This window comes from Magallana gigas, chromosome 7 (genome assembly GCF_963853765.1).
Source record: "Magallana gigas chromosome 7, xbMagGiga1.1, whole genome shotgun sequence".
Lineage (NCBI taxonomy): Eukaryota > Metazoa > Mollusca > Bivalvia > Ostreida > Ostreidae > Magallana > Magallana gigas.
The window spans coordinates 50,327,169-50,354,440 of NC_088859.1; the positions used below are offsets into that span (position 1 = coordinate 50,327,169).

At 36.0% G+C, this 27,272-nt stretch overlaps 4 protein-coding genes across 5 annotated transcripts; 2 read left to right on the plus strand and 2 right to left on the minus strand.

The window, feature by feature from the left end:
• Nucleotides 1-2,127: 2,127 nt before the first annotated feature.
• Nucleotides 2,128-4,846, minus strand: LOC109619502 (prostaglandin E2 receptor EP4 subtype). The gene is made up of 2 exons (XM_020069689.3): nt 3,708-4,846; nt 2,128-3,062 (listed from the first exon to the last, which is right to left on the minus strand). Exons 1-2 carry the CDS (start codon nt 4,539-4,541, stop codon nt 2,820-2,822), a joined length of 1,077 nt encoding a protein of 358 aa, XP_019925248.3. The 5' UTR covers nt 4,542-4,846; the 3' UTR covers nt 2,128-2,819.
• A 9,767-nt stretch (nt 4,847-14,613) lies between these two features.
• On the minus strand, nt 14,614-16,570 carry LOC105334120 (ATP-sensitive inward rectifier potassium channel 12). Its single transcript, XM_011437454.4, has one exon. It carries the CDS (start codon nt 16,035-16,037, stop codon nt 14,808-14,810), a length of 1,230 nt encoding a protein of 409 aa, XP_011435756.3. The 5' UTR covers nt 16,038-16,570; the 3' UTR covers nt 14,614-14,807.
• A 1,311-nt stretch (nt 16,571-17,881) lies between these two features.
• LOC105334110 (G protein-activated inward rectifier potassium channel 2-like) lies at nt 17,882-20,006 on the plus strand. The gene has a single exon (XM_011437437.4). The coding sequence runs from the start codon at nt 18,057-18,059 to the stop codon at nt 19,122-19,124; it is 1,068 nt and encodes a 355-aa protein (XP_011435739.1). The 5' UTR covers nt 17,882-18,056; the 3' UTR covers nt 19,125-20,006.
• Nucleotides 20,007-21,306: 1,300 nt separating this feature from the next.
• LOC105334111 (ATP-sensitive inward rectifier potassium channel 12) lies at nt 21,307-25,181 on the plus strand. Of its 2 annotated transcripts, none has more exons than XM_034455436.2 (2): nt 21,307-21,784; nt 23,823-25,181. In XM_034455436.2, the coding sequence occupies exon 2, from the start codon at nt 23,841-23,843 to the stop codon at nt 25,020-25,022; it is 1,182 nt and encodes a 393-aa protein (XP_034311327.2). In that variant the 5' UTR covers nt 21,307-21,784; nt 23,823-23,840; the 3' UTR covers nt 25,023-25,181. The 2 variants fall into 2 exon arrangements, with proteins under 2 accessions (XP_034311327.2, XP_034311326.2); XM_034455435.2 differs by having other exon boundaries at nt 21,309-21,784; nt 23,819-25,181.
• Nucleotides 25,182-27,272: the final 2,091 nt, after the last annotated feature.

A 27,272-nucleotide genomic window follows, 5' to 3' on the forward strand; every position in this document is an offset into this window, starting at 1 on the left:
CCACCTAAATCCTTAATACAGCATGTTCCAACGAAGATACACATGTACCATTTAAGTATCAAAATGGCTATCATTTCCACGACATTCACAAAAGTCACACATACATACTATTTTTGTGGACATATGAATTTTTTTCGTCCACTATCGCGTCCCCGGACCCCTTGCATCACGTTTAATGTGGAAATGACGTCATGAAGATTGTCTTGTTTTGATAATTTAATGTTTTTAAGCAAAATATGGGTGTTTTGCGACGGTATTTTGACTTGTAAACATCGACATATGCTTGCTCAAGTACCATTTTTTACTATAGTTGCATAATTTTATAAACAGAAACATATGTAACAATCATACTTGAGCAGACCTACGCTCTATACTTTCAAATGCAAAATATGAAGGAAAATGGCAATATTTTCATTTATTTGCAATTTTGCGTCCATTTTTGTGACTTCGTTCATAATAAGATTTTAATTAGCTAAATAATAACACGCATAAAATTAAGATTTAGTCGAGCTAATTAAGTTTTAAGGTGGAAATGAACGTATAAGGTTATAACGAATCTTATTAATAAAGCACTGATCTCATTCGAAAGTTCAGATAATACTGTTAAATGTTATACAAATCAAACCAATTCATTATATGAGAAAAAATAATGTTTCTTTATTGAAAGAATTTCTTTAACAAATACAAAATCCAACACAAATTAAGATAAGGTTAAAGTGATTATACCTTAAACGACGACCGACAGTAGGTAAAAACGACTACTATGATAAGCAGGAATATAATGACCTGCACGTGTCTCGTGCTGGTGGTGGATTTCAAGGTTCATCTGTTCCTATGGAAGTTAATGTTTTCATATTTTGGGTAAGTATACGTGCATCATTTATAATATAAAATACGAATTAGAACTTTATAGTTACGGTTTACACAATATGCACATGATTGAAAGAAAATAAACACAAATTGCGCATCATTGAAAATGTTTCCATGAGAATTCAAATGAACTAAGGTTTAATGGTGAGATGTTTGTTGTATTATGATAAAAAAATAAGTTATGTATGTGAGCTATTTAAGTTCTGTACTTACTTAAATAGTTTTAAAATTCATTACTTTGATGTATCATTATGAAAATGGATATATCAATAATATTTTTAGAAACTCACCATTGAAGTGTAAGAATTGTTTATGCCTATTACTTTTTTATTTTACGATTGGATTGGAGTTATTATTCCCCAACGTGGTTAAACATATTACGTGATGGATTTGGCGACATTTGATATTAAATTTGAATAACATAATTAGCTTATTTTTGGTCATTTTAGATGCAAGTTTTACTCAAGAGCAGGTTTAAAAATGTACAAATGTACAATAATAACATATCAAATTATCTTTGTATTCGTTGTAAATGTATTTTTAAATGCATCAAAAAGCATCATTTTCTATAATTTTGATAATTGGAGACACTATACACCGATTACTTCTTTGATGTCCATTTAAGAAAACGATGAAATATATTATTTTCTCACTTTAGTGACAGTGCTTGAACCTAAGCTCCAGTACTTATAGCATCGTTACAGCTTTGTATATGATATAACAATTCAAAAATATATAAGAAATAGCCAGATTTAAAATGAACATGCTGCGCTAAAAATATATATCCAGGTCGGTTATGATTAAAATAACGGAATAAACATTTCTCTATTCTGAAGTATAGATATTTTGTAAACTATGCACATATGCTGTTATTGTTTCTTGTTAGATATCTTGAATACAAGTGATATTTGCTATCGACAAGCCCTCTATAACAAATATCAAAATAATGTCTACCTGAAAAGTTTTTCAATTCATTGACGGAAATCTGCTGTAATTCTGCTTTTTGACTTTTGCTTTATTTGCCCTCGTTAATATCTTTTTCTATTTTGTCTCAAAAAATATTTTGCAGATCAAATAGTTTGACTGTTATCTTTATCTCACTAAAATTTCTACGGATATGAATGCTACAATTTAGGAACATTAATAAAAAAAATTTACTTTTCTAAGATGCATATGAAAACAAAGAAATAAATGAAAGATTTGCAAGGAAGGTCGATTAAAATAATCAACAAAACATATATGTGTTCTGATGGAATGATTTATAAAAAAAGAATAAAAAGTAAAAAAAAAAAAATAGCCAAGGATAATACAGGTAAGATGCAAGATAAGTTACACATCAATCCCCACCGACGAAAATTTGTCCTTCACCTCCTCTTGAACGAATCCAACAGTTTTTCGCGATAGTTATATGTTCTTTACATTGTTCTGAAAACTTTTTTCTGAAACGAATTGTTTTAAGAGGGAAATACGGGTATTGCCATTCATTTGCATGTCTTCATTCCTTGCAAGGTATACAGTACTTTCGCACTATTAAATTATTCTCTTCATTATCTCTTACAAATTTCATTGCACATTCATAACACTTTTGTGCTTTAATGTGAAATTGATATATGAGTTAAAATCATAGTTTGATTTCACTTTTTCCGATCCATATCTTTGAAAACTTATTTACAGAGGATCTAACACGGGAATTTTATCTTATTTTATATATATATAACCATTAAATATTTTCCCTGGCTACTCAAATGATATTTTACAACCTTATTGAATTAATAATAATTAATTATATAGTTATGAACGACTGCCATAAAGTAAAAAAATATAATAATGTAAATTATTCACATTAAATCAGTTTTGGTTAATATCAATCTGAAAGTCCCATTCAAATCGTTTTTCACAATGACTATGTATGTATGTACTATCTTAATATTTCAGAATATATGCACTTATTATCGATTAAATGAAGTCCGTTGATCGCAGACACCGCGATTTGGGGAAAGTTTTTGCAATATGCTTAGCTTCCGTCTTGTTACCATCTCCACAGCACGAAGCAGCAATATGAGAATTTCTTTTCGGAAAAGAATATAAATCCAGGGGTCGAGGACGGAATTCGTCACACCCATGCGCAGTAGAACGAGTTCAGTTTCGCCATCTCCACGAATAACTCCAGAGGCATGTTGAATAATGATAATCTGGGGAGAAAAAAATTAAATTATATTGAATACAAAGGTTGGCAATTTGTTCAGAAATTAAAGAAAAAAAAATCCGTTTAAATCTATACCATGGCCGCCGACCAAGTACGCCTTTTGACGCATTTTTATGCGCGCAGAGAGAAAACTGCTGTAATGTAAAGACATTGAATGCACTTTTAAAAAATGATATATTTGAAAACTAGAGAAAAAAAGGATTTTTTTTCACCAGAAAATTTGTTTATGTAAAGTCATCTAAATATAAAAAAAAATATGATTGAAATATGCACGTACGTGCAGAAATGCAGTCAAACGTTATGAAATATGCCGAATTTGGGGTGATTTATAATCAACCAAACTTAATTTTCTGTGCAAATCATTTATAATATCTTCATATATATTTATGGAAAATATATCGGGGTGATACATGTAAATTGATATACCGGGCATATTTCAAATAAGCCCCTTAAAAAATTCCAAAAAAAATCTCTCAAAGCCTTATCAAGATATTTCTGGTTTTAACTAAAATGATAGAGAAACACTAGACTTGTGCATCAACATCACATTTTTAAGGTGGTTACTCTATAATAAAATTTGATCAGTTTAAAATGCGATAATAAACTGAAAGAGATAATAAACCGGTAATACCATAAGAGGTGACCAGAGGGAAGTGAAGACGACAACGATGATAAGCAGAAATATAATGATCTGCAAGTCTCTCGTGCTTTTGGTGGATTTCTTCAAGATGCACCTGTTTCTGAGGAAGTAAAGGACCACGGCAGTGTTGGCTCCGACCATCAGTAGGAGGACAGCTAGTCCTGTAAGGGCGTAGATGTAGGAATAGATGATGTTCTGAGTGGCCTGTGAATTGTTCGAATTCACATCAATAAAATTCAGAAAACACCATGAGCCAGGGTAAAAGGTCCTACTGGATCCCAGTCCGTACAGATGAAGACTACTGAGGATTCCCGAAAGACACCACACAATAGCTAAGATTACGTTGGTTCGGAATCCTTTTGATGGGGAGTTATACTGAAATGGATAAAAAGTAGCAAAGAATCTGTCGAGAGACATGCAGCAGACGATCATGGCAGACGACATTAAGGTAAACATGAAGACGAATCCTACGAAGTCACACACGGGTTTCGAGAAATCCACTTTAAACTCAGAAATGTACCGATACTCGGCAAAAGGATAGGACGCTAGGATCCCTCCTCCATCAGAAATAGCTAGCGCACATACAAAGCGATGAAATGGTCGCCATTTGTGGGTCTTTACGTTACAACACAGTACACCTACTGCAACGGCGTTCCCCAGGGCCCCGAGAATGAATAAAATCGTGACGGGGCCGGCATTTTCATATACAGAAGTCGTCGTTTCTTCGGAGACAATTTTCGAGGAAACTGTCGACATGTTGATCTCAACATTCATTTCTGGCCTTACAGTTGTCGCTATTCTAGCCATGTTTGTAGAACTCGCCATGTAGTTAATGTGAAATTAAACCGTAAGAGCACAAAAAATGACACCAGTCTCTTGTGCAACTTTCTTGATAACTGAACCCTAATTTGTGCAGTTTAAGCTTGATATATAGATACAAGTAGGACAATTTTTCTGCATCACATCGTTGTTTGGGATATAAACAGGGACCTGCCTGGATGCATTAGAATTGAATTTCCTTGTTTGAATGTCTAAACCACAATCAGAAAATTTGAAGCCATCGGTCTCCGAGGAAGAGAACCAATTTGTTTTAAAGAACAGGAACATTTTAGTTAATCATTATTAACGTATATCACGTGAATAATCCAAAAGACAAAAGGGGGTTTTGGGGGTAAAGTTGTTGACACTTGTGACATTTTTTTGCAGATACATTATTAAAAAGGAAAACTGCCAACTTGATGAACATTTTTTGAATTTCTAAATATGGAATTAAATAAAAATCAATATTTACATTATTTTCTAAAGATTACTCCACCATCGGTCTTATTTCTTTATTTCTTTTAAAATAAGATAGCCATGTAGCTAGCATTCAACATTTCTCTTAGAGAAACGATCTCGCTGATATAAAAAATGATTGATGTGCTAAACATAAATGAACAGGTTTGTTTCATAGCTATAAAGTACAAGATATGATTACATAGAGAAACATTTAACTGTACTTTGTCTAAATCAAAAATCTACGTGAAAAGATAAACAATGACCAGTATACGACAAATTATGCGTTTATTATAATCAACAACATAAAACATATCATGATGAACAGCCGACTCTTACAAGACAATATAAAATAAAGAAAGCACAAAATGTAGAACTGAGCATCTTCGCTAGCCAAGGGTTTCTGATCCGCACCGCTCCTCATTGAGTAGTTGAGGGGCGGTGCGGATCAGAAACTTTTGGCTAGCAAAGATGAGAACTGTGTACGGTGGCATATTACTACGCCACCAAAAGTAGTTAGTCACTAAGGGCTATCCCCCTAACTACGGGAAGAAAAACACTTTTTATAGTATTGGTGAAACCAAATCACAAAAGATAAGAGTTACAGTGACTGCTTCCTAAAAATGAACACAGTCTTATCTTTAAATTTAAAACCACCCCCCCCCCTAAAAAAAATGAATTAAAAAACAATGGATTATTAAAGACATGTTTGAACATTTATGATTAAGTTTAAGTTTAACTGGAATTAAAGACTTTGGGAAAGCTACTTGAAGAAATAAAGATTATTACAAAATGGAATATCTAATTATTATTTATATATTTGGTCAGTTTTACTTGAAATGAAGAGTCATTTCTTCTGGCTTTATAAACACAACTAAATATACAAATGTTCAGCTTGACCAGCCACCCCTTGCCTTACCTGTAGTAGGTAATATAAAAGACCAAAGGTAGAAAAATGGCAAATCTCAACTACTTTAAAGCAATATAGAAAGTCTGTTCAGCGTATTCAAGTTATGAAATATAAAAAATTAAATTGACTGTATGGTCAATTTTCAAATTATAGAAAAAACATTGGTGGGCATATCAAACTCTTAAAAATATTACCAAGGAAACAAAAAATCATTTTCAAAACATGATTTTTTCATATTTTTAAAGGCCATTGAGGTAATCATTAAACCAGACTCATAGATGTATTTAAAATGTACATGCTAGATAAAAATAAATTGGCGTTTGTTGCTATGGTAACAAGGTTCAAAACAAGAGAAGAATGAAGAAATCCAACACCATGGCTTGTTTTAAACACAATTTAAAATTAATTTTTGTTGCTATTTGTGGAAAACATGCTAAATTTTTGTCATATATATATATTGAAGCATTATCCGGCATCTTAAAACTGCTGTTGCTAAAGAAATATGTTAACGTAAAAAATCATTCAGAAAATCCTAATTCTTGCAAACGTTATAGTAAAGGCGATTCCTATTGCTAAAATACAGATTCAACTGATATTGCTTTAAAATTGAGGACGTTTGGTCTTTTCATTGAAATCAATTCATTTTATAGTATCATGTTTCAGGTATGAGAAAAAAAAAACCCTCAGTAGTACATCAAAATATGCAGATGTTTGTGATTTTTAGTTGTTGTTTCCATAGCAACCGATTTCAATTTTCAATTGTATTATTTTTTTCCCAAACTAAAACAAAAGATTCATTTTTTCCGTTAAAACTATTTATGCTCAAGTAAAATGAAGAAAAAAATATGGAATTTTAAAGTGCTATTTACTTACCATGGTAACACTCTTTTAGCAATAAAAATTTCAATAACTTAAATCTTTATATAACAATTTTTATGCAATTATTTTATTATGTGTAGCTGAAACTGCTGCGATCTCTTACAGTTTGTGTTCATGAAGGGTCAATGTTAAAAGGGGTCGCTAACATCCCTGCCAACGAGAGATATTAATATTAGTTGTAGAACTTGCTTATCAGTCGTTGTAAAATAAATAAAGTTTAGTTCAGTTTAAAAGGGGTCGGATAGTCGTCGTCATTTTAAGACACATCTGTAAGAAAAAGGGCTCTGTTTAAAGGAATGGAAAACAATCTTGACTTGGTTATCAGAGATGCTAAAAACAGAGAAAAAAGATACAGAAAAAACTTCAGACTTTTTATATGAAAAATGACAACAATGTCAACCATCTCAAAAACCCATGAATCGAAATTCAAATTCAAAGCAGAGCAACACAGACCTCTAAAAAGAAAGAGGTAGGATCAGGTTCCTAGCTTCGTAAAGGTTGATCTTTATACAGATCTTTATATAAATACCTAGTATATGACAAAGAGTTGGCTTTGATGCAAAGATGCAGATGCCTTTTTTCAAAACCAAAAAACTAATTTCATTGTATTTTATTTATAAAAGTTTGACTAAAATTTCGATACATTATTATTTGATATTAACTATTTTAGAATATTGGATCATGTGATGAATTTTTATCACGTTATGATTGTTGTTGAATCAAACAGGATACAATATCATTAAATACAATAGAATGTATGATTTTTACAATTGTATTTTATCATAAATACGTACAATATCTTATTGTGTCATGTGATTATAACTCTTATTTCAGATTCATAATATATTATGATATAATATTTACGTTTACGTTCTCCTTCCCCTTATTAATTTGCCGTGGTTGATTTGAGTCACCAAATTGTATGAATACAATCTTCCTTCAGTATTTCTCGAAGAACATGACTGACTCTCCTCGCGACTTTAAACCGAATCATGACCTGATATTATACTTACGCTGATTAATATTTCATTGATTTAAATATTTTTAACAGTAACAAGAGGCCCAGGGGCCACATCGCTCACCTGAGCAACAATTGCCTTAATTCTGATCAAATTAGCATTACAGTATCAAAATATCATGACAACTGAGTACAGTAGATCTTGCTAAAAAAATTTGAAAATCTGCCAATTTTTATCCACCTCTTATTTTTTGGTAAATACTAAGCCCCTTTTGTTGTTGTACCTCTAAGATTTTTCTCTATTCCTATATACCCCCCCCCCCCATTTCGTGGCCCCACTATTCTCTAGGGAATCATGGTTTCATCAAACTTAAATCTACCTTTAATCTCATAACCTGTGCTTTCACACTAAGTACTGAGTTTTGGACCAAAAAACTTTCCCAGAATATTTTTAAAGATTTTCTCTATATATTCATATGTAAAAATTCAAACCGCCATCACGGTCCCGCCCTACCACTAGGGACTGTCATTTTGCAAACTTGAATTTACACTACCCGAGGATGCCTCTCCACAAGTTTAAGCTTTTCTGGCCAAATAGTCTTTAAAAAGAAGATTTTGAATGATTTTCTCTATATATTCCTATGTAAAATTTCATCCCCCATTGTGGCCTCACCTACCCCTGGACTATTATTTAAACAAACTTGAATCCATATGATCTGGGGATGCCTCCACTCAAATTTGAGCTTTCCTGGCCTAATACTTTTGAGAAGAAGACTTTTAAAGATTTTCTCTATATATAAGAATGTATCCCCCATTGTGGCCCCGCCCTACCCCCAGGGACCATGATTTGAACAAACTTGAATCTACATTATCTGAGGATGGTTACATGCCAATTTGAGATTTCTTGGCCAAATAGTTATTAAAAGAAATTTTTTAAAAGATTTTCTCGATATACTCTTATGTAAAAATTGATCCTCCAATTGTGGCCCCACCCTACCCCCGGGGACTATGATTTGAGGAAACGTGAATCTACACTACCTGAGGATGCTTCCATTTTAATTTTAGCTTATCTGGCCTAATAGATTTTGAGAATAAGATTTTTAAAGATTTTCTCTATCTTTATTCCTACGTAAAACTTGATCCCCCAATCGTGGCACCACCCTACCCCCGAGGATCATGATTTGAACAGACTTAAATCTACACTACCTGAGGATGCTTCCATTTTAATTTGAGCTTTTCTGGCCTAATAGTTTTTGAGAAGAGGATTTTTAAAGATTTTCTCTATATATTCCTATTTAAAACACGATCCCCCTATTGTGGCCCCACCCTACCCCTGAGGACCGTGATTTAAACAAACTTGAATCTACACTACCTGAGGATGCTTCCATTCAAAGTTGAGCTTTCCTGGCCTAATAGTTTTTGAGAAGAAGATTTTTAAAGATTTTCTCTATATATTCCTATGTACAACTTGATCTCCCAATTGTGGCCCCACCCTACCCCCGGGGATCATGATTTGAACAATTTTGAATCTACACTTCCTGAGGATGCTTCCATTTAAATTTGAGCTTTTCTGGCCTAATAGTTTTTGAGAATAAGATTTTTAAAGATTTTCTCCATATATTCCTATGTACAACTTGATTCCCCAATTGTGGCCCCACCCTACCCCTGGGAACCATGATTTGAACAAACTTGAATCTACACTACCTGAGGATGCTCCCACTCAAAGTTGAGCTTTCCTGGCCTAATAAATTTTGAGAAGAAGATTTTTAAAGATTTTCTCTATATATTCCTATGTACAACTTGATCTCCCAATTGTGGCCCCACCCTACCCCCGGGGATCATGATTTGAACAATTTTGAATCTACACTTCCTGAGGATGCTTCCATTTAAATTTGAGCTTTTCTGGCCTAATAGTTTTTGAGAATAAGATTTTTAAAGATTTTCTCCATATATTCCTATGTACAACTTGATTCCCCAATTGTGGCCCCACCCTACCCCTGGGAACCATGATTTGAACAAACTTGAATCTACACTACCTGAGGATGCTCCCACTCAAAGTTGAGCTTTCCTGGCCTAATAAATTTTGAGCAGAAGATTTTTAAAGATTTTCTCTATATATTCCTATGTTAAACTTGATCCTCCTCTTGTGGCCCCTCCCTACCCCCGGGGACCACGATTTAAACAAACGTGAATCTACACTACCTGAGGATGCCTCCACACAAGTTTAAGCTTTTCTGGCTTAATAGTTTTTGAGAAGAAGATTTTTGAAAAATACCAACAAATTTTTAATAATTCTCAATTATCTCCCCTTTAAAAAGGGCGTGGCACTTCATTTGAACAAACTTGAATCCCCTTCACCTAGTGGCGCTTTGTGCCAAATTTGGTTGAAATCTGTCCAGTGGTTCTTGAGAAGAAGATGAAAATGTGAAAAGTTAACAACGACGACGACGACAACGACAACGACGACAGACAACGGACAAATTGTGATCAGAAAAGCTCACTTGAGCCTTTATGCACTATATTTGTCAGCAGAATTCGGCTGCTCTAATGGCTTTTCCGTTAATTGAGCATTACTCGTAGAATAAGGCAGAGATTTTGAAAAATAAATCATGATTGCGGAGAGGGAATTTTATAAAAGTTTAAGCGTGCCTTATTCAATTTGTATGCACACACCCTTGCACTTACAAGACCAAATCTTTCAAAATAAAGATTCAATGCTTAAATAACTTATTAGATATGGATTCAAAAAGACATTTTATAAAAAGGAATTACATTATATTTCTTGTATAACATCACAATTCTTTGTATTTTTTTGTTAAGTGTGTGGAAATCTACGACATGCAAAACGGAAAAAAGAAAAACATGTAAAATGTTTACAGATAAACAGACGATTGTCAAAACTTTGCTGTTCACTTATGGGCACAACTGAGCTGAAAGCTCAAGCTACAGTAAAAACAAATTACAATGTATAAATCTTTATCGAAACTTAAACGACTACGGTGAACAGTTAATTTTGAAACACAGTTGGAATATAGGAAGCAGATGCAAAATTGTGTTTTGGATAATAATCAACATTTTGAATATAAATGTTTTATTATCCCCTCGCGCAACTTGTTGCGAGGGGGGTATTGCATCACTGCTGTGCGTGTGTGTGTGTATGTAGTTATGTGTGTCCATTTTCAGCTTTTTAGCAAACGTTTTTAAAGCAATATGAGCTGTATTTCTTAGAATTTTGTTTTGTTGCAAAAACATGCTAGTATTATAAGTCTGCCTGTAACTTAAACTTTTTAGATAAATAAGATTTGAAAAAATCATTAATTTTTGTCAGGAGCGAGATGTAACTTATAAGGAATATATAGCAGATTAATTTTTGTACAGGACGACATTAATTCAATATTGCTCCAATTAAGGCATCTTAATGGCTTTTCCAACAGAAACAGAGCTAACAGAAATTTTAAAACCATGATATATTTTGTCATATTAGTAGAAAATAACATTTTCTTTAAATGAATTTCAACAGGAAAATCGCAGCTCATATTGCTTTAAGCAAAATTCAAAGAAAACCCTCTCATGAATGTTCATCAAACTTTGTACACTTCTTTGGCATGGTAAAAGGACAAACCCTATAGATTTTCAAGTCAATTGATTAAATATTTTTTTAATTATCGTACTAAATAAACGAAATTAAAACAGGAATTTTATGTACGACTTGACAATAGATTTTACGGTAATTTTATGTACGACTTGAGATAAATCACTACCGTATGCAGTTCAAATCAACAACTTGATATTTTTGGGATTTAAATTCAGTAAAGGTAAAAAACAAACGTTTTGTAGTAATGGGGGAGGGGGTGTTAGAATATTGTCCATAGTTAAAATTTGAACGGGCAAGAGATTAAAGTCATCCCATTTACATCGAAACAAGCAGTCGAATTTTGGACATGTTTCCATATTACTTAGAATGGAACTAGTCCAAAATTCAGAAGAGACTGACAGATATCGCACATTTATCACCGGATTTTTTTTTATAGTAATAAAAGCTGTATATCTTCTACTACGGGTTGAAATGCGACAGGCGACTAGAGTTGTCCATCAGAGCAGACATACGACAGGCGACTAGAGTTGTCCATCAGAGCAGACTTCAGATCGCCATATCTTCTACTACGGGTTGACATACGACAGGCGACTAGAATTGTCCATCAGAGCAGACTTCAGATCGCCAGATCTTCAGCTACGTTTTATAATGTATACGAATCGTTTATTTATGCGTATATAATAATGGATGTCACTAAATGAATATAAATTTATTAATCTTTAAAGCATTTATGTTGAGTTTCTGCTAGGAATAGGAAAGCTGTACAATCACGTAAATGTACACCTCTCTCAAGATATAATGAATTCAAAGTGGTTTTAAGAATATGAATACTTATGTCAGATTTATTCTGATCTGATACATATACATGTATTTTTTTTTATATAATGCATTCCCTTCTACAATAATTCATGTCGCGAGGGAATGCTCCGCTTAGCGGTGCCCTTGTTAGAACAGTTGCGTTTGCGGAATAAAGAATTAATGCAATATTTGGTAAATAAATATTCGATGCATTAAGAAAAGGTGTAGTAGGTACACGTATGAAAATGACAACTTAGTTAGTCAAGGTACGTATAGGTGGAATAAGAGAATGGTGACGTCAACTTTACACTAGTTGTACATAATCAAGACATAACAGGCGCACCTATATCAGTTCTTACCGCATGCAGTGATGAAACACGGAATGCATTGTAGCTGCAGAATGTTGCCCGGGACACCTGTTGGACTCAGTACAATCCTTGGGTTATCGTGGGTTACTGCGAGGAATGCTGAAATCCTGTCAGAACGGGTACTCTGAATACATTGCATCTTAACTGTGGGTGCTTTCCATTTAACCGGAATCGCCGGATTTGCCGGTGTTGCCTTCGTCGCCGATTGCTGGAACGCGCGTCGCCGGCGAGCGATTGTGGCAACGCAATATACCGTTGCCGATTAGGAAACAATATGGCGTCAAGGTTATCACATTCTACAAAACCGTGAATTCTCAAACTACAATTTGTCCTACTACATTGAAATACAAATACAAAAAACTGCAAATAGCCAAAGTTTCTGGATCAAATTTTAAGATATTAAGTATCATTAAACGAAATTATATCTTGAATTTCATAAATGTGAAGGCACCTTTTATTTACTAGATCTTGGCCTTAAGTTTTAGAATTTGAAGTTTTAGAAAAGTTTAAGCGTGCTATATTTAATTTGTATACACACACCCTTGCACTAATATGGGACCAAGTCTTTCAAAAATAAAGATTCAATGCTTAAATATTCAATTAGATATGGATCCAAAAAAGACCTATTTTGTATCTCAAATTGTAATAAAAGAAATTACAATATATTTCTTGTATAACATCACAATTCTTTGTATTTTGTTTGTTTTAAAATATGTGGAAATCTACGACATGCAAAACGGAAAAAAGAAAAACATGTAAAATGTTTACAGATGAAAAGGCGATTGTCAAAACTTTGCTGCTCACTTATAGGCATAACTGAGCTGAAAGCCCAAGCTACTAAAAAAAATACAATGTATAAATCACTATCAAAACTTAAGATGAAGAGTTAATTTGGAAGCACAGTAGGAATTTAGGAAGCAGATGCAAATTTGTGTTGTGCTTAATAATCAACATTTTGAACATATGAGTTTTATTGGAAGAGTTGCATTTGCGGAAAAATTAATTTATGCAATATACGTTAAATAAATATTAGATGCATTAAGAAAATGTGCAGTAGATACACATATAAAGAATTACAACTTAGCTGGTCATGGTATAATAAGAGATTGGTGACGTCAACATTACATTAGTTGTACGTAATCAAGACATAACAGGCGCCCCAACATGTATGCCGGTTTTTAGCGCACGCAGTGAGGAAATACGGAATGCATTGTAGCAGCAGAATGTTGCCCGGGACACCTGTTGGACTCAGTACAATCCTTGGGTTATCGTGGGTTACAGCGAGGAATGCTGAAATCCGGTCAGAACGGGTACTCTAAATACATTGCATCTTAACTTTGAGACGTTCCATGACGTCATTGTCATGCAATGGCGCTGTTGGTGCGTAATTTGGCAACTCTTTTCACGTAACTCTTGAAATCGGAGGTTACGGTGTTAAATTTTATAATTTGCAGGTCGTTTTTATCATTTAAAAAAACCACCAACGGTAACAAAAAAACATGGACAGGCGATGTAACATCGTCTAGTAATTAACCACATTGATTGAACATGATCGCCACGCCTCAATGGCTGATCCCTCGTTAGCGACTGGTTACACGTAAAGGTGTCAGAATTACAAAACACGGACAAATTACTGCTGCAATGACATGTCATTTAACCAGCATAGTGACTACCTGACGGCTAGACCGGTGTTGTTTAAGGGTAAGAGTGATGCACCCAAGATCCCTGAGAACCGTAACCACTCTAGGAATGTCAACGATCCCATTCTATTAGATGCAAGTTTCTGCAAGATGCGTTTGTTTGGAAATTGAAATGATTCACTTGCCGTTTTATTATTGTCAGATAATAAAAGTGTTAAGCAGCATTAAACACATACCTTTAATATTAAATTATTTCTTTTAATGTCGTTTATTTTAGTTATTTTTTGCAAACAAAAGACTAACATTTGAGAACCGGGTACAGAGGCCGAGCATGCGAAAAGCTCGGTCAACATTATACATTAAAGGATTTAGGTTTGTAGGGAATATCATTGATGATTTTGAGAAATTCACAGTTATTATTGCAAAGAACATACACTTTTTCCAATTCAAATAAACATAATTCAGCGTACCAAATGAATTTCTACCATTTTTATTTCAATATATAAAAATTTAAAACAAAGTAAATTCTTATAAAAATAGTACATAGTAATAATACGCCATTTAATAGCAAATTCACAGCACTATTGGCCACGCCATTCATACATGTATCTGTTATAAATCTTCAAAAACCAAACAAGCGTACATGTCTGATAAATTAGTAGGTTTTGTCAGTCGTACATATTAATGGAAACTTTCTGGTATTTAGTGCTGTCGTTAGATAGGTCGGTGCTGTCTGAATTGGTTGATATGACATCGTCCATATCGGCGATACCCGACTCCCCACCTAGGGAGTAATCCCCTGGGGAGGAGGAGCGCATGTAGCGGGCCCTGACAAACTTCTTGAGGACGCTCGGGGTCGAGGATGGGAAGTGAATGGTCTCGTTGAACTGTTTGTAGTCAAACTCGAACACACCAGAAGGAGTGCAGACGGTGGACATGGGTTTAAACTTGTGCTGCCAGAGGATCTCGTGAGGTAGGTAGGAGGTACGGGCCTGGAACGACATCCCCGTGCTTTCGATCACCCCCTGGAGGAACACAATTAGTTCAAAGTCCGCGGACTTGATCTCGCCCTCGTCCAGAGCCCAGAAAGGACTGGTCGGTGTGATCTTGTGCTGGAGGACGATGGGCCACCTCAGAGAGATCCGATTCGAGTTTAACTCACTGTAGAGATCAAGGTCGTGGCGAAAATGTGAAATGTATTCTCCGTCACTTGTTATTTTGTCTTTAACGCACACAGCGCGTGCATGCATGTCAATCATGTCTGACTTTTGGAGGTCCCCTACACGTAAGTACAAATACCTGTCCTCCCCGTCTTGATAAATACACACATTTTTGCTGAACAGAATTGTATTGCCTCTTTTCTTTGGTTTCTGTACTTTGGCAATAACAATACCCGTCAGAAGAGCTTGTAAAAGAGCCCCTAAAATAGACTGGACTGTTACCATGAATACAGCAGCCGAACAGTTGTCTGTGACGTAACGAGTTCCGTATCCTATTGTCGTCTGCGTCTCCATCGAAAACAAAATCATAGAAATAAAATCATGGGCGTTCTCTACACAGTACGGTTTTTCCTCTATCACATTACTCTCCTCAAAGTCTCCATTAGTGTAGGCGATAAGAAAATACACACCGGCGAATGTGACCCAGCTAAAGACAACGGAGAGCGCAAACAAGGACAGAAACAGCCTCCATTGCATCTCCAAGAGGGTGGTGAAAATGTCGCTCATAAAGCGGATGTTCTTACCCCTGATGGTTCTGGACTCAATGTTACACGTGCCATTCTTTTCGATCAGACGCGGAAGGGTCCGTGTGGTGTTGACTTTCGTAGTTTTGGCGAACCTGACTTTGGCCTTCTGTTTCTCCGTGGGGACTTGTGTTGTGGTGATTGTCTCAGACATTTTACCCTCAGTCACTGGGAGGAAGCGGGGTTTTCTAGGGGTCGTGCCGGGGATCGGGAAACACAGTCAGCTGATTGTAAGGCCACTACAAGTAAAACTATGCGCCCCCTCTCTCTCTAGTACTGCATATTACCTATTTTGAGATAATGGCTGCCGTTTGTTTCGCTTCCTTACACACGTTACGCTTCAGTGCACATGACACGACAGTCATTAGGAGGGTGGTGCTAGCGCTCATTTACATAAGGTAATGTGTTCCCTCTACAGTGACTGATGGATATGGGTCTATCTTCTTGAACTCTCTTGTCACAAATATTTGTCCTCGTTTCACGGATGATGGTCAAATGTATTCAGACAACGTTAATTCAATGCTTTGCCATTCATTTCGATAATTATATCGAAACAATTCATTGGGAATTCCCGATTACGTAAGAGAAATCATAAATCTCACGCTTGATTTTGTTTCGTTGTCTTTTTGTCCAGTGTAAGTTGTAGATCCTATATAACAATGTCACGTATTTAGTGAAAACATCCTTAGTCATATAGTCCAAATCACTCTCATACACCAGACGCGATGTCCGGGGCGGTAATAAAAAAACTACAAATGCTAGTATCCCGGAATCGCATACCAGTGTTTAATTTGTTCAACCTACAACATATTGATATCTACATAAAAAAAACTTTGAAAGGTCACTTATCAAGTAAATTCAATATTGCATGTTAAATTGACGCATTGACAACTAAGTTGCGGGTCATTTTTTTTTTTATAGGAATATGAAACTACTAGCATTCATATTCTAAAGTTGATATATTTGGGATTTTTCTTTACTTAAGAATAGCTTATGGCTAAGAAAATCATTCCTTTAATTCTCAGGAATATCAAATGTTTTAAAATTTGTTCATTATCCAGACTCCTTTAACTTAGTACTGATAGGAAATTCTATCGTTCAAAATCCTACTGGTGAAAAAAATTCATAAAAAACTCTGCAACATGAATAATATACATGTGTACTTTGTAGGGACCACAACTCACGTGCCCTCATGGTTTTTTTTAGGTTTCTTTTGTGTTTGTTTTTTTTAGTTTTCTCTTTGCTGTTGTTTTTTGTGATATTAACGCTAATAACATAGATTAATGTCTATATCCATGTGGATGTATTTATTAAATAAATATATGATTATAATTGTCGAACGCAGAAAATCCAAATCCATTCTTTGAGGAAGGAATTAACATCTGTCATGTGAACTACTTCAAACAGATCAGCTGTTTGTGATTGCGCAATGTTGTCTTGAATTCTCATGAATTATTCATGACCCACCTCCGTATTTTTCCATTTGATCACAGTTTATGTCTAAGGTTTTATTTCTTCTTAAGATTTTTTTTTGTGACACCGTACACCTTATTGTGATGAATTATATCAACTACACAGGCATTCTAGAACCTGCTTAGATACTCTTGGAGCCTCTTCGTTGTTTATATATAAAGTGTGCTATTTATGTTAAGAAAGTAGATTGTTATACAAATATATTTTTAAGTTCTATAAATGTTAAAACTTTAATGTAAAATATACTAGTATTTATACATGTATTTGGTTTGTTTCCATACTAAAGTTATGTTCTGTTCTGTTCTATGTACTTCAAAATAAAACATTTGAATCTCAAGAATTGATTCTAAAGAGGTGCTTCTTCGTTATTTGAAATTAAAATGAGAATATACATTTGTATATTCAACGAGTATAAATAGACTCATAATAAATCAAAAAGTAAATTATAAGGTAATATACATGTAGCATTTGAGAAGGTAGGTAAAAATGTAGATCCATTTAAGAATTATATTAGCTTACTGAAGACTATTTACATTTCATTTATGCTAACGTCGAAGTTGACAAGCAGTTACAACAGGTATACGCACTCAGGTGGGAAAGGTAAAGCAAATGATGTCATTGGCGCGCTATAAAAAATAACACCAGGAAAAATTCCCTCTAGACACATTCCTGTCGCGTCGACCTTAACAAGACACCGGGGATGAAATCGTTCAACATGGACAGTTGTGTCCGACCTCGCGCGGATTCCGGCACGGACATGGAGGACGATAAGCGGAGACTGGTCAGTAAGCAGGGGAACTACCGGGTCCGACTGGAAAACGTGGACACGAACATCCTGAAGAACTACCTCAGGGACGCCTTCACAACGCTTCTGGACGCAAAATGGCGCTGGATTTTACTGATCTTCGTAATGGGATTTATTCTGACTTGGACGGTGTTCGCTTGTTTTTATCTGTTGTTTAGTTATATAAATGGGGATTCTCTAGATACCCTAGATTCGTACGACCACGATCACTGTATCACAAATGTGTATGACTTCACCACAGCTTTCCTCTTCTCTGTGGAGACACAGCACACTATAGGCTATGGTTCTCGGGCGTCCACAACCGCCTGCCCCCATGTAGTGCTTTTAGTTTTCCTTCAATTCATCTTCGGGATCGGGGTACAGTGTCTGACCGCTGCTCTCGTGTTCACAAAGCTACAAAGATCAAAGAAGCGCGGGGATGCTATAATATTCAGTCAGCAGGCGTGTATGGGGATTGTTGACGGTAAATGGCAGCTCATGGTAAGGGTGGGGGACTTCAGGCGATCTCATCTTGTGGATGTTAAAGGGGCGGGGAAACTGATCAAGAGAACTCCAATCTCAAACACAAACCAAGAGTTCCTAGACTTAGTCCCCATCGATTTTAAATCGGAGGGTGGCGGTGACACCCTGACTCTTTTGTGGCCCGCCGTATTGTATCACACAATCGACGAGAACAGCCCATTATGGCCTCCCGAAAACCTCCACCTGTTCGGGGATTTCTCGGAATTGATTGTGACGATAGAGGGCGTGATAGAGTCGACGAGCCGCGTGATACAGGTTCGAACCTCCTACCTTCCCGACGAGATCGTGATGGGGTGTAAGTTCCAGACGATCAATCCGGGCATCGACGAAGACGGCAAGTACCACTGTAGCTACTTTGACATCAACACCATGTGTCCCGTGATGCAGAATACCCCGCGAGGGAGAAGGAGGGTAGACTACCTTAACGAACAATTCATGTAATGGGGAACATCTTAAAGGGAGGCGAAGGTTGGACTACCTTAAAGGATCAAATTCGTGAAAAAGGGAATACTAAAGAGACAGACATAGAGTAGGTTACAATTCATGTCGAGGATAACTTCCAAAAGGGAGGCGGTAGAGTGAACAACCTTAAAGTAACAAATTCATGATCATGTGTTGGAGAACACCCAAAAGCGAGGTGAAAGGTGAACTACCTTAAAGTAACAATTTATACTGATGGAACACCAGTAAGGGAGACGGGGTACTAGTGATGCTGTATGTACTGTTATATAAAGATAGCATATACTGATGCTGACTACTAGTGATGCGGTATGTACTGTTATAAAAGATAGCATATACTGATACTGACTAGACCTTACCCCAATACACATCCCTGGAGTATGTGTTCGCTCAGACAGTGCTAGTCATCAATGTCTCCCGGCAGTGTTTACTACAGAAGTGAATCATTGTGATAGAGACATCTTACTTAACAGTCTTATTCTATACAGTGTCTATATGTGAATACTACAGTACGTGCACTATTAGTTTACCATACACCACTATACTAGTGGTTGTATATACGGGACCGAGTCGCAGTGAGGACGTGTGACGTCATGTAGAGGACATCACGCGGACGACCAATCACCGCGCTCATCTCTGTCAGTATTGGACCATTTCCTCATCGATCACAAGTTTTATTGTGGTTGCCTTACTGAACTATCAAGAAATCGTATTTTATTTTACGTATATATTTGTGCCAAGTTTTGTTCTCTATCAACTGATATTTTATAAACTTTCAGTATCTAATTGTTATGTGACAGTTAATGAGTTATTTATTATAAAAAAACCCGCATTAAATCATTACAAAAATATCAAATAAATGAATGAATAAAATGTATTTTTTTCAAACTTGTATTTATAAAGTTCAGCGTCTCTTCTCCCCGGGATCACCTAGTTGTATAAAGTAAAGGTTAAAAATTTGCATTTAGTCTCAAAGTTGTGTCGTGATACATTACAAATCAGACATAAATTGTTTATGTACCGTGTTTACATATCAAATTTATACAAGTTCCTTGGAAATTTATTATTTTAACAATTATGAGCGGATTATTTAATTTAATCTGTCTTTACAGATTTCATTGGCTAGTGCATGAATTTTTGCAAAATGAATTATGCTTCTTATCAGCAAATTTCAAATGATAAATCGAGGATATCATGAACTCTATGAATATCCATGTATCCATCTTATCAAGTGTCGTATTCTGTTGCGAGTCAGAAACACTGCATGAAATGCAGTGCAAGGGGAATAACTCTTGTGTTCTGCTTCAAAACGGATCATTATTCTGAAGGAGAAAATTACACAATGTTCGATTGGAAGTACTTTTTATTTAATTAATAATATAAAAAAAAATAAATAAAAAAACCATGCATGAGATCACCTTTTAAAAAGTATTGAGCAATACAAAGTTTTACAGAACACTTTTAATTTTGACAGCTTGTTATGGAAGGTAAAATTATTCATTTTTTGTGGAGACAACACCACAGTAAGAAACCCTGCTGACTTTTTGTTGGTATCACGTGACCATAGAACGGGGCGTGGCTCCTCTGGAATCCGTTCCACCTTCTCTGATACATTGGTCAGGAGTATTTTCGACGTGGTTGAGTCTGTGATGATAGCTATAAAATAAAGTTATATGTATGCGATTTCTTTTGAAAGATATCCCAGATATAAAGAAAAAGAATTCCTCAAACATTTACGATCGTTAAATGTGAGAAAAATACCGGTAATTACACTGAATCATTAAGGTGTTACAATTAGCGGTGTGCAGGCGCTTACATCGATAAGCTTGAAGTAACTCGACTTCACTTCTACTCCACCCTACCTACTATCTGACAACCTCTCACGGACCCTGGGTGTATGCTTTATTGTTACATAGTCATGCCTGGCCGTGGAATGAATTTAAATAAAAAGACGCGTAAATCTTAGTAGAGGTCAATAGCAAGATCAGCAACCAACGATAAAAGTAACAGGAGTTGATTCCGATAGTTTTTAATAGTATCGCCAGTAGTTGCAAACATATGGTAATTTACACATGTACAACTCTTAATATTGTTACATCATCAGTTATAAAGCTATTGATAAATATTGGGAAACCCGGTATTTTAGTCACGCTTATTTTATTTGACGGATGAAAGTGGCCTTCAACATTTTTTGTTAAATTGAACTCTATTTTAGCTGCTCTATCTGCGGCTGAAGAGGTGTATTAGGATAACGTCTCCTCCTCGTGTAGCTGTTAACAAGCTCACTAGACCTTCACGTGAACACTAATCCACCTATCTTTATGGTGTGTGTTGTTTGAGGACTATTTACCCAAATTTAAAACCTCGACAAAGGCACCCCTCTCACTTTCGCTGCTGTAGTGGGAAAACTGTTATTGTGGGGTTGGAGTTGTGAACGTGAAAATGGGCATATTCGACTTAGAATGCAAAGAAAAAAAAATCTGTCTGTGATTGACTAAGGTTTATTTTGTCAGGGATCTGTGCGACTGGTCAAGGGAAATAACTCTCTGGCGGGAGTTAAAGTCCCGTAAAATTTGTGGTGACATAAGGTTTGACCCACTTTTAAAAACAGCACCCCTCTGTGTCATGGACCAGTTAGCTGGGTAAGTATAAAGTCTAATTTATTGATTATTATGAAGCTTTACTTCTGCATTCGTACACATTCCGATAGAAATAACTGATACTGACTGTAATGAATAATTAATTGATCAAAAAGAATTTAAAAGAGTTTACCCTCGAATCTTTGAAAACTATTTGATTATGTATTCAATTTGGTACATGTATATGGAATTTGCGTTTGATGTCGTATGAAAACTGTCTGATGATAGAAAAATAGGGAAACTCCCTATGGACCTTGATAGGCATTTTCAATTTTCAACTTTTACCTGAATAAACCTGTCAGGTGATTTAAATCACATCTGACTGTATATCAAATCAATTCAATGAGTTCTTGTTGACAAAAGTGTATTGACCGAGGTGGCCTTGTAATTATGCGTATATCTTTCGAACCGCATGGTTTGCTGGTCTTTATTTTTGTCACTTGCGGAGGGGGGGGGGGGTAGACTATCAGGGACCAGGGTGACAGGACCGCGTCCCTTACCGTGCTACCGACTTCAGCGTCTCCCAGCGGCCGAGGCCTCGCGCTGTAGATGTTTAAATAAGTAGGATTTGCTTTATTGGGACGACACAAGGACAAATGTGAACAATTAAGATTTTACAGGGGGTAATAAAAAATGAAGGTTCTCCTGTTGTCTGACAAACATACGTCAAGTCCGGCTAGTTTATGTCAAGAACGGTATTCTAGTACCAAGTGAATCCGCTTGGTCACCATTTAAGGGTTATTTAGAATTTGTATCCCGTCTTTACTTATCTATGTGATATTCTGTATAGACGTTGAAAAGTCCGCGCTACAGCACATTAGAAAATCGAACGTATCAAAAACTACAGCGATCGCCAACTGTCAAGAGAAAAAATGAGAAAAATATAACCTATTCTTGTCTGCAACACAACAATATATAATCAATAAAGCATCTTCATATTTACTTGATCTTACACATTGGCTCTTATCTGAATGAGTTTATTTTAGCATTTGCAGCGAGAAGAATTTGTGATCACATGTTTTTTGGGTTTAAACGTATAGAGTAAATACTACCAGAAGATTTATAAACATAGGTTTATCTTGATCGGTGCATGGGGAGTAAAAAGCCAATTGATTTCCCCAGAATCCAAGAATAGCGCCCACAGAAGTGTCTAATTAGCTAGCAAATCTCCTGAACCATCAAAGACATTCAGATTGAAGCGATAGATGTAGAACGGCGCTTATCAATGAAAGCGATCCCAGAGTGGCGGTCTGTGCTGCAAAGTATTGGAAAACCTCGGAATGGTCCTCGTATTTCACATCAGTCAATGATAATATATTATATATTGTTTCATACATAGTCTGCAGGGACTTTGCATGTGTTGTTATGTCCTGTTAGATAGCACTTTTCATTAATTAAAGTCGTGAACGCCGAATTCGTAAATCTTATCTCACGTGACAGTTTGACAACAAATCTGCGCCAAAGAGAAATAGTTTTTTAAAAGTAGTTTGTCAATATCTATTTGATTTACGATTCCATGAACGTTTAGTTGGAAATCGCCTAGAAGCACGTGTAAATGTCACTAAGGCGCTTCCCTGCACTGCAGCACCCCTAGGTGGAATACTGACACTATGGGTCTCTGTTTTCCTCACCGCCTCAGCATCTTCAGCCACCCAGATAACGGGAAGGGGTAATCCGATGATTGGCGCGTGGGAGGTTTATCGGCGGGACAGGGGACCTCCGCGCATTCTCATCTCGTACTTAGGGCCACGCTAGCCTCGTTCTCGCGCCTGAATGCACGTAAAACTGGATATTTACGTTATTAGTGTCAAACACCAGCTATTGATTTTGTTTAGGGACACATAAGCACAACATAGATTATTTTATACGATACCTTTTTATATCAATTATGTTTATTCTATACGACACACTGACTGCGAAAGATCGGCTATAAACTTTCTATACATGTCGTTTAAATGCACATGTTAAGCTGTTTACCTATAAAACTGTATGGATTTTCAAATGTTTTGCATCTAATGTTGCTCTGTTTCTTTCCAGACAGATTTAAACAAGAGACAAAATGACATCAACACCTACAACAGAAGAATTTCGGATCTTAAAACACCAACCTCGTCTTGTTTCCAAGAACTCTATGTACAATATTAAGCATGTTGGAACTCAAGGAAAAGGAAAGTACCTTATGCATGACTTTTTCACCACAATGGTGGATACAAAGTGGAGATGGAATGTACTTATATTTGTAAGTGGATTTGTGCTCACGTGGTTATTATTTGCGTTATTTTATTGGCTAGTTTCAAAACTTCATGGTGATTTAAATGACGTAAAAACAACCAGTCTGAGGCCATGTTTTGAGAACGTCAATTCTTTTACGGCAGCATACTTGTTTTCGATTGAGACGCAGACGACCATTGGGTACGGATTTCGTTACGTCACAGAAGAATGCCCGTACGCGGTTGTCGGCGTTATACTACAGAACATAGTGGGAGCTGGTTTGCAGGCGGCGCTGGCGGGACTTGTGGTGGCCAAAGTGAGGCGAAGCAAAAAGAGATCAAACACATTGATGTTCAGTTCCGTGGTCTGCATTGTAGAAGAAGACGGCGTGTATAAACTCGTCATCAGAATCGGGGACATGCGTCGATCACATATAATTGGTGCGCGCGTGCGCGGTCATCTCTTCAGAACGATGAGATCAAGAGACAGCAGAAATCACCCGGTGATGTGTTTCCCGTTGGAGTTTAATGGAGAGGACGGGAGTCCGTGGTTGTTTATGGCATGGCCGACCCAGCTGGTACACACGATAAACGATAAGTCGCCGTTCTGGAAGATATCCCGAGACGACTTAGAGAGGGAGGATTTCGAGCTGGTTGTAATTTTAGACGGTATTGTGTCCACCACAAGCACTATTCTCCAAACACAGACTTCATACATGGCCTGTGACATTCTGTGGGGCCATCGGTTTAACACTATGGCCAGCAGATACAACAGCAACGATTCTTTAGTGGTAGACTACTCCAGCTTCAATCGAACCCACCCTGTTGCTATTCCTGAGTGTAGCGCCTATCAGGTCAGCGTGTTCCGGAAGCTAGGCTACAGCATTATACACAGAGATCCGGAGAACAATAATCCGTCGTATTTTGAAATCAGGAAAACAAAGGAGGAATCTCCCTCCCAGTCACGCATTCTTCATTACAGACACAATAAGGCAGTTGTCAGCACGCCGAGTCGGTGCGCGAACCTCTAGAGAGTAACCACTGAAATACAACACGGCCAGATAATCATGTATATGCAGCAGTTATGATAGTTATATTTATACAAAACCTGAATACTGTTGTTTTTTTTTTATTATTTGCCGATTTAATGTTTGTACTATGAATTGATATTAAACCATCAAGAACCAGAACTAGTATATGTATGTAGAAAAAGAATTGGTTGTACTAGATTCCGTGTCTCTTCATGTAAGGACACTTATGGTGAAAAAATGATATATGAAGTTAAAAAAAATGTTAACATATAATAATCACAATATTTATAATATGAAGTGATAGAGCACATTTTATGGAAAAAAAAAGTTTTCAGTCACATCAACTTGACAACAAAGTGCAGCAGTACTTTAACCAACATTTTACCTTTCTTGTGCGTGTCTGTGGGTTAGGGGTTGGGGTCGGAAATAGATAAATTCTTTATATTCAAATTACAGCTCATTCGGGCATCACAAATAAAAAGCATGATTGATGCAATAACAAAAGCAAAGATATACTAGTAAATATGATTGCATTAAATACTCTACAGTACATGTTTTTGTGTACTAGTAGGTTAATAAATAAAAACACTTATTATGTATCGATAAGCCACAATTGTACGGAAATGATTGCCCACTGTTATAGGTTTAGGGTATTATACACTGAATCCACGAATAGGGTTACACTTTTGTCTGACGTTTTTGTGGTAGAAGTGATAAGCCTTCTGAAATAATTACATCATCATAATTAATCGATGTCTAAGAGTACATGGTTCCGTGTTTAGAACCGTTTATCCGATCAGGTCGCTCAGAATACCAACACTTTCCACGATAGATAACCTCTGTTTGGTCCCGATAATACATGTAATAATAGCACAAATAACCATAACTACTAAACCAGCTCGGAGTTTGAGTGGGCTGGTACACATCATTAACTTTGTTTTCTACAAACAACAGTTGACGTTTGATGTATTACCCGCTCCATGTAATTAAGTGGGTTATTTACTTTGACGTGAATTCATATTGTTAGTCAACTTTTTTATAAAATAATATTTGAGGGATTTTAAAAGACCTTTCACTTGACCAAAGGCTCTCATGAAGCTACAAAGTTTGTTGACAACAAAATAAGTAAGGATCACATGCTTTTTAAGAATATCAACACAAAGTTTACATCGAAGTTGATTGTTTATTTGCTAAAATTCCTATGAATTATAAGCAGTTGTAACGTATCTAATAATATATTATGCTACACTATATCTAAGCAGAAGCACGCATGTCACTATTAACGTTAAACAATATTCTAAAAAAAAATATCATTGGTATATACACATTTATACATTTTATGAAGTATCATTCATAAAAGGCTTGGGGTAAAATGCTGACGATGGACCCTCCGCTTTGGAGGGTCCAAAGTGGAGGGGGTGGAGCTTGGTGTGTCAATCTTAATTCAGAGTCCGTTTGATCTGTCATTCCATTTTCATCATGCACCTAATAGCTAAAACATATTGGTTGTTTATTAGAAGTTTAAAAGGGGGGGGGGGGGGGTCCTAACATTTAATGATTTTGCAACTTCAAATGAACTTTATCAGGATACATAAATTAATCTATGTTTGTGTAACAATTATTCTGAGTCCAGTGAAACTGGGAACAGTTAACTCACCTCAATGTTGAGAGATTTATTTTTTCCCTGAGTAACAAATGTTAATAAATTAATAGATCTAAAAGAACATTATCCATTGACTATCATTATTAATTTCAACAATTACACAGATATAAACTCCAATTTTTATATTCATTGTATTTAATGAGCAAATTTGAATTAGGGAAGGGGAGTTTTTATGTGCCTGTGTTTAAAAGTCATATAAATAAAACAATGTTGTGGCCCATTCTGTTTCTAATAACATAATTGGAATGACAGATCAAACAGACCCTTAATTAAGACTGACACACCAAGCCCCACCCCCTCCACTCTGGACCCTCCAAAATGGAGGGTCCATCGTCAGCATTTTACCCCAAGCCTTCATAAAATCGCAGCGAGAAAAAAGTTTGAGTCGCAGGTTCGAATCTCGTTCTGAAGTAAAGAAATCGATCTCCTGGATGTCATAAATCACAGTAAGCAATGGCAATGACGACTTTGCCAATCCTAATGTGAAGAATTTAGTGCCTTTAATTAAACTAGCCAGATCTACTTTACCGCTTCATATCAAGTAGTCGGACGTGTAAATTAATAACTGACAAGGGTTGTTATAAATG